Source organism: Eurypyga helias, unplaced genomic scaffold, assembly GCF_000690775.1.
Source record: "Eurypyga helias isolate BGI_N326 unplaced genomic scaffold, ASM69077v1 scaffold21270, whole genome shotgun sequence".
Lineage (NCBI taxonomy): Eukaryota > Metazoa > Chordata > Aves > Eurypygiformes > Eurypygidae > Eurypyga > Eurypyga helias.
This window is the reverse complement of record NW_010226575.1, coordinates 11,282-18,393: the sequence shown is the minus strand read 5'-3', so window position 1 is coordinate 18,393 and position 7,112 is coordinate 11,282. Positions and strand designations below refer to the sequence as shown.

The 7,112-nt window shown below is 57.8% G+C and overlaps 1 protein-coding gene across 1 annotated transcript in view; it reads left to right on the top strand.

The window, feature by feature from the left end:
- Positions 1-1,117: 1,117 nt before the first annotated feature.
- Positions 1,118-7,112, top strand: part of LOC104511135 (nuclear receptor corepressor 2-like) — a gene marked incomplete at its 5' end in the record, with an annotated part of 15,285 nt that continues 9,290 nt past the window's right edge. The window contains 3 exons of the mRNA XM_010153622.1: positions 1,118-1,290; positions 2,330-2,426; positions 4,681-4,859. Of these exons, the coding sequence (XP_010151924.1) occupies positions 1,118-1,290; positions 2,330-2,426; positions 4,681-4,859 (449 nt within the window). The remainder of the gene's footprint in view (positions 1,291-2,329; positions 2,427-4,680; positions 4,860-7,112) is intronic.

Genomic DNA, 7,112 nt, shown 5'->3' with positions numbered 1-7,112 from the left:
GCCGTGGGTTGCTGCGAGTGCCTGGTGCCGGCAACGGGCTGCGGAGCTGCCAGCGCTCAGGTTCCGCGGCATGGCCAACCTGCTTGGCTCGGGGTAGCCCAGCTGCCTCCTGACCTGGGATCGGGCGTTCCCAGTGGTTTGTGGTCTTTTTTATCTCTCCCAACTTTATTTTTTTTGGTGGCTGAGAGCAGGATGAGAGCAGAGCACATCTGGGAAGTCCAGTGCTCCAGTTGTGGGGCGGTGATGGTGAGAGATGGGTTTCTTCCTGCAGAGGGTGGGGAGCACTGGAACAGGTTTCCCAGAGAAGCTGTGGATGCCCCATGCCTGGAAGTGTCCAAGGCCAGGCTGGATGAGGCTTGGAGCAACCTGGTCTAGTGGAAGGTGTCCCTACCCATGGCAGGGGGTGGGGCTGGGTGGGCTTTAAGGTCCCTTCCAACCCAAACCACACTCTGTGATTTCTTTGAGTAAGAAAGCTGAGCATGGTGCCAAGACTCCCGTTCTGGAAAGCAGCGTGGGGGGCAGGAGGTGACCTGGGGTTTGACACTGAATGTTTTGCAGAGCGACATCTGCTTTCCCATCCTGATTTTGGGCCTAGAAGGCATTTGTTTCGCTCAAACTGAAACCTTCAGCCCTGCTCTGGTCGCCTGGCTGCTTTTGCACGAGGCTCACCCATCGCTCCCATCACCGCTGCGGCCGGCGGGTACCTCTCCTGTCTGTGGGTCTCCTCCCCCAGCAAGAGGGTGGCCAGAGGAGGGAGGGGCATTTTCAGGGCGTCCCTTCTTGCTCGGTGGCCTCTGGCAGCCGACTTGCCCTCTCCCCGTGCATGGGCAGCCGTGTCGGAGCAGGGGGGGCTTTGGTTGCCAAAACACCCAAGGTGGGAGGTAAACAAAGCCACGCCGGGCAAGATTCCTGGGTTTACCGTTGTACATTGGAACTGGAAGGGAAAAGCCTGAGGGTACCTGATGGCTTGCCTTGAGAATTTACCCATGGGTCAGTCCCAGACCCTGGCGTGTGTCCCTATCCTGATAAACTGTGTTTTTCAGCACGGACGAAGGCCCAGAGGAGCTGCCCTTCCCAGGGAGTCTCCTGAGCTCCCTCTCTCTCTCTGCCCTTTCAGGAACAGAAGTTTTGCCAGCGCTACGACCAGTTGATGGAAGCCTGGGAAAAAAAAGTGGAACGCATCGAAAATAACCCCCGGCGCCGTGCCAAAGAGAGCAAAGTGCGGGAATACTATGAGAAGCAATTCCCAGAGATCCGGAAGCAGCGGGAACTGCAAGAGCGCATGCAGAGGTTAGAGGAGAAGCGGTAGGAAGGGGCTGAGCTGGTATCAGACAGCCTTTCTCTTTATTTGGGGATGGGTGTGGGATTCGGTTGCGGGAGGAGCGGGCTGTCGGTGCTGTTGGTCCCTTTTCTCCCTGTCTGATTGAAGCAGCTTTGCTGCTTTTTCCCCAGGGGGGCTCAGCACAGAGCCAAGAGAGAAGGAAAAACGTGAGGAATGTGGTTGCGCATTTCCCCTCTGCTGCCGATCTCCTGGCTGGCCGTGTCCTTGTGCTGGCTGCCTGGCCAGGATGGCACTAATTACTGCCCAAATTAATTTGGTGGTGATTAATCACCAAATTCATCTGGTGATTTCATCTGGCTGAAAACTCCCCATCCTTCCCATTTCAGCCCCGGGATCTTGTTGGGGGACACCTGACGTGTGCAGAACGCAAACCGTTCAGCAGCATCCCATCCCTGTGCCTCGCTAACAGCCGGATGGGTCCAAACTCCCTGATCCATGGCTTTGTTTTATCTTAGAGAGGGGGAGAAATGGTACCAAGAAATATTTTGATGTTTTACCTCCTTAATGTTTTAATTCCTTGGGGCTTGTGGATGATTCTGGGGTGGTGGGGCAAGATGCCAGTGGCCAGTTTTGATTTAAAAGTTGCCGCAGCATTTGCAAACCAGACGCGGTGGCCCGGCGCTGATGGCTTGGTGCTGACACCCTTATGCCATCTCTGCAGTGTAAGTGAAGGAGCAAATAATGGGGAGGGAGCACGGTAGGGTGTGAAATGCCCTTCTGTTGCAGTGATCCAGGAGGTGGGCACAGGTAAGGAAGGTAGTTTGAGGGTCTTGACCTGTGACCCCTAAACCTAGGGGAGACGGTGCTCTCCGGGTGGGAGGAAGCACTGCCAGAGCAGTTCCTGCGGCGTGGGATGGGGTGACCTGGGTGGGCTGTTGGGATACGGTTATTATAGAGGTCGACAAGGGGGAAGGAGATGTCCTGAGTGGGATTTGGTGCTTATGTAACGGAGCATCAGTGCCTGAGTGTTTGGCGGCCCTTTCCCAGCAGGGTAGGACAGAGGGGCAGTGGCGGGCTCTCCATGTCAGCCGCACGCAGCGAGCATGAGGTGTCGGAAATCATCGACGGGCTCTCAGAGCAAGAGGTGAGCCTGGGTTGTCCTTCCTCCTCTTCTTCACCCCTCCCACTCTTCTCCCAGGAAGCTGAGAGTACCACTGGGTCCCACGGTGAGCTACCGAATCCCACCAACTTCAGGCCATGCCGAGGGTTCTGCAGGGGCAAAACACCCCCGGAGCCAGTGGATAGGGTTTAGGATAGGGACTGCCTCTTAGGGATGTTGAAACCCCAGTGTGCTGCTCGTCCCGGGTAGCACCCCACAGACACCTCCTGGCTGTTGGTTTAAATGGGAAGCAGCAGTGGGAAGGGAGGGGAGCCAGTGCCCTGGCTGCCGGGTGGAGGGGTTTTTATGTTCCGATTTGTTTTGAATGGGCCCTGCGGCTTGACACAGGGGAATCCTATGGAATGAATGGTTTGTTCGTGAGCCAGTTGGCCCACATCTTCTGGGAGTGCTCCATTCATCTTGAAACATCCCCGTGACCTTGGCGGTGTTTGGATCTGGTTTCACAAGGGTTCCCGCTCTCTTGGCACGGAGGCGAGCTGCGGTGAACGGATGGCGTTTGGGAGGGGAGAGCAGCCGTCGCCCAGCCGTAGCTGAGGTGTTTGGTCCCTGTGTGCCCTGGTTCCATCCCTGCCCTGGGTCCCGGGCGGTTGGCTCTTAGCCAGCGACAACCCGGAGGACATGGATCTTGAAAGCAGAAGGAAGTTGTACAGCTCTGCAGAGGTCGTAGCCAAGGGGAGTGTTAGAGGATTGCCTCCAACCTCCTGCACTGTGTGCTGCTACCCCACCCCGACGGCCTCCTGCTGAGCCCTGGCACTGCTTGGCGTGCCTCATTGGAGACCGTAAGAGCTTCCAGCCCTTCCGCGGGGTTGGAAGGAGCAGGGAGGTGAGAGCTCTCTACCCCGGCACATTGCTGGAGAGGAAGGGGGGCTGGCTGGCTGCCAGCGGGGTGTATCCGCAGTGCTCGGTGCCCCGAGACCCTGCCAGGTGAAGGGAGAGGCTCTTGGGTGCAGGCAGCTGCCCGTGGCTCTGCGCAGGGGACTTGGCCCCTTTCAGCTGGAGCCGTCTGTGGGCATCGGGGTCGATGATCTGGCCACAAGCTGTCCTTCACCTCCCACGATGAGATGAGACAAGACCCTCCAGGGCATCCGAAGCGGTCGGTTGCTAGAGGGGAGGCACGCTAGTGAGGATGAGAATGAGATGAATGAGCTGGGACATCCCTGTGCATGTGGAGGCCCATGTTTGAGGGGGAGGCTGGATCTCCTGAGTCACAGTGGGGAATCAGCACGATGCTGGGAAGGCCTGGATCAGCAGCTGGACCTGGCCTTCCCAAGTCAGGGGTTGGGATTTATGCCCGACCAGTGCCAGCCCAGCTGACAGGGAGGACTGGAAGAGATAGTGCTGCTGGCAAGCGGAAGAGGGTGGTCAGAGCATCAGGGCAGACCGGTGCTGGGGACCACCAGCCGCTCAGCCAAAGGGACAGTCCCAGTGACACACGAGACAAAAAATCCCAGACTGGTTTGGGTGGGAAGGGACCTTAAACTCCACCCAGTGCCACCCCCTGCCATGGGCAGGGGCACCTTGCACTAGACCAGGTTGCTCCAAGCCTCATCCAGCCTGGCCTTGGACACTTCCAGGGATGGGGCATCCACAGCTTCTCGGGGCAACCTGTCCCAGTGCCTCACGGTCGCGTTGCCCACTCTGTTGCAAATACTTAAGGAAACCAGTGTGCCCCGTCTGCCCTCTTCGGCGTGATGCCGGGGCTCTGGGTGAAGTTTGTGCTTGAGTAGGATGGAGTAAAGGCATCGGGTTATGGCCCAGGGTGTAAGGGGAAAGAAGAGAATGCTGGCCCTATTGTGGTGACATTCCCAACATCCTGGAACAGCATTCGGCCTCCGGTTGAAGGGACATGACATCCCCCTCTGCCCACCCTTGCAGAACACCTTCCCTCCCAGATTGGGGTGTGGGATGGGGGGAAGGGGTTTGCATTCCCCATGCCATTGCTGCTTTGACTTATCTCCTGTCGTGGCCAGGAGCTGTTTTGCTTAAGTCAGACATTTCCACGTGGTATCTTAAAGCCTTTTATTTCCAAATGAAAGATTAATTGTTTCCCGGCTGCCAGCTATAGCCTCTTTCAGCGTTTAATTTCCAATTACGCTAGCAATAAAGCTGTCTAGCGCTTGCTTTTGACTTCTCCTGTTCCCCCGCCCGTCCTTCTCCAACATCTGTCCCCTGCTGTCCCCGTGGTGCTGACCAACTGTTCTCTCCGCTTTCCCCGAAGAACCTGGAGAAGCAGATGCGGCAGCTCGCCGTCATCCCGCCCATGCTGTACGATGCCGACCAGCAGCGCATTAAATTCATCAACATGAACGGCCTCATGGACGACCCCATGAAGGTCTACAAGGACCGGCAGGTGATGAACATGTGGAGCGAGCAGGAGAAGGAGACCTTCCGGGAAAAGTGAGTGCATCCCATGCTCCTCTCCTTGCGCAGCCCTTGGGAGGGGTGAGATGGGACCTGCGCGATGCTTTGGCTGGGGCCCGGCATGCAAAGCCATGAATTTCCTGGGGAAGCAGCCCTGGTTGCCAGGTCACCCTCGGCCTGGGCCCGGTGCGATGCACCTGCACAGATACCTTGGGCCTTTTCCTGAGGTGCAGAGGTGCAGGGAGCTGCTGCTCGTGATGGGGCAAAAGCCAGAGATTGTCCTGCTTCTGCATCCCTGTTGTATCAGCCAGGTTAGGGATAAAGGCAGGGAAGTTCGGTGCTCCATGCACCGTTACTTTATTTGGATTTACAAGCCTGTCCTTTGGGCACTGTGTCCACAGGGATTCTTGGGGCTGTCAACATCTACCCCCCACCCAGAACCCCTCAGGCTGCAGCATCCAGTTGGTGCCTGTCCCTCAGCACTCCATCCTGCTCTCTGTGGGATTTGCCACTGGCTGCTGTTTCCATGGACGCATTCCCGCTCAGACACATGGTGGATTGCAAGCAGTGCTTGAGAACAGCCTCACTTTAACCCCTGAGATCACCTGGGGGAGGGGGTTGCTGATCCGTTCCCTGGGTGCCGCCACGCTGTCAGTTGAGCTGTGGGTCCCAGCTTACAGCCAGACTCCCCTGTATCTCAGCCCAGCAGGGATGGCGGGGGTGTGTTTGCATGGAGGACCAGAGCATCCTCTGTGCCCCCCATGTGCCTTGTGTGCCCCTAGACACAGAGATGGAGTGCAGTTCCCAGCAGGATGAGCTCTATCCAAGCTTGCTACTGTGGACAGGAGGGATGTGGGGGTACATGGGTGTGCCAGGGCCACCTCATTTCCTTGCAGCCTTAGTCTTGCCTCTGGACAGTTGTGAGATGGCTCTGTGGATTACCAACAGGCCGACAGCCAGCCACGCTGGAAGCTTCTCCATGTCCGGGATCTCTCCTGTCCCTGCTCCTGACAATTCCTGCTTGTGGCTGAAATAACCACTTCCCAAGAGAGACCAAAAAAAAAGAACAAAACAAGCAAACCAGCTCCAAGCCTTGTGCAGAGGATAACCCTCATCCCTAATTAGCCTTAAAATGCGACACTCCAACCAACGAGGCTTGCCCACAAATGACGCAAAGGCTAATTACTCGGTCGCTAATGGCGGGGCTGCGCCTGGCTAATGGGGATGGAAGAATCCACACCCAGCCCGTGCATCCTGCTGTGCCCGGTGGTTTCCGTGTCATCACCGTGGGTGATGCGGAGCTGGAGGCATAAATACAGCAGGATTTCAGGTCTCTGTGCCGAGAGCCCGTCACCAGACTGCTCTGCGGGGCTGTGGATCACCCGTGAAGGAGCAGAGGGAGCTGTGGCACCCCTTGGTCCCGCTGAGGCATCGAGGCCCTGGCATGGGGACAAGGCCAGACCCGTGAACAACAGTGGATTGTGGTTTGCGTTGCCACGATGCTGCGTCAGCATCGATAGCGTGGCCTTGGCAGACCTGTCCCTTGAGGAGCCCCTGGTCTGGGCTGCCCCCCATCCAGCCGTGTGCCATGATCCCACTCTGGCTGAGCAGCCTGGCTGCTTTTCTTTCTCTCTTTTATTTCCCCTAGTTTTTCTGGTTTCTTTTTCCTTGTAATTATTTATTCACGTGTCTTGGGGGATCCTCCTTGGTGCCTGTGTTACGCCTGGGGGGTAGGATGTACCCTTCAAGACCCTCGATGTTAGAAAGGCTGCAGCTGCCTGTGGGATAGAGACTGGGAACCCCGTTAAGCATCCCACTCCACTGCTGTCCGTGCTCCCGCATCCCCCCATGTCCCGTTGTCTCCCACACAAGCCTTGTGCTGGCAGCAGTGGAGATGAGGTCTCCTTGCTCTGGTGACCGGGTTACGGTTCTTGCAGTGCCACCCAAACCAGCTGGGGGTCCTGCAGTGAGAAGGGTGTGGGTGACAGCACCCATGTCCTGCTGCTGTGGCTGGGGTCAGGCATGCCCTCGCTGAGCTCAGCTCGGGGCCCTGACCCACACTTTGGCAGCGGGGCTGAGCAGCCAAGGCATGGGGAGACAGCTCAGCCAGCAGCTCTGGCGGAATCGCCGGCGGGGCTGGAGGCACCGAGCTGCTCGCCACATCCCGCCTGCCTTACGCCCACCCCCCAGCTCACCCGTCCCATCCATTTTCCCGAGGCACAGAGCCGTCAGCTCCCGGGATCTGGCAGAGCTGCATGTGCCAAGCGGGGCTGACTGGCTCCCTGGGCG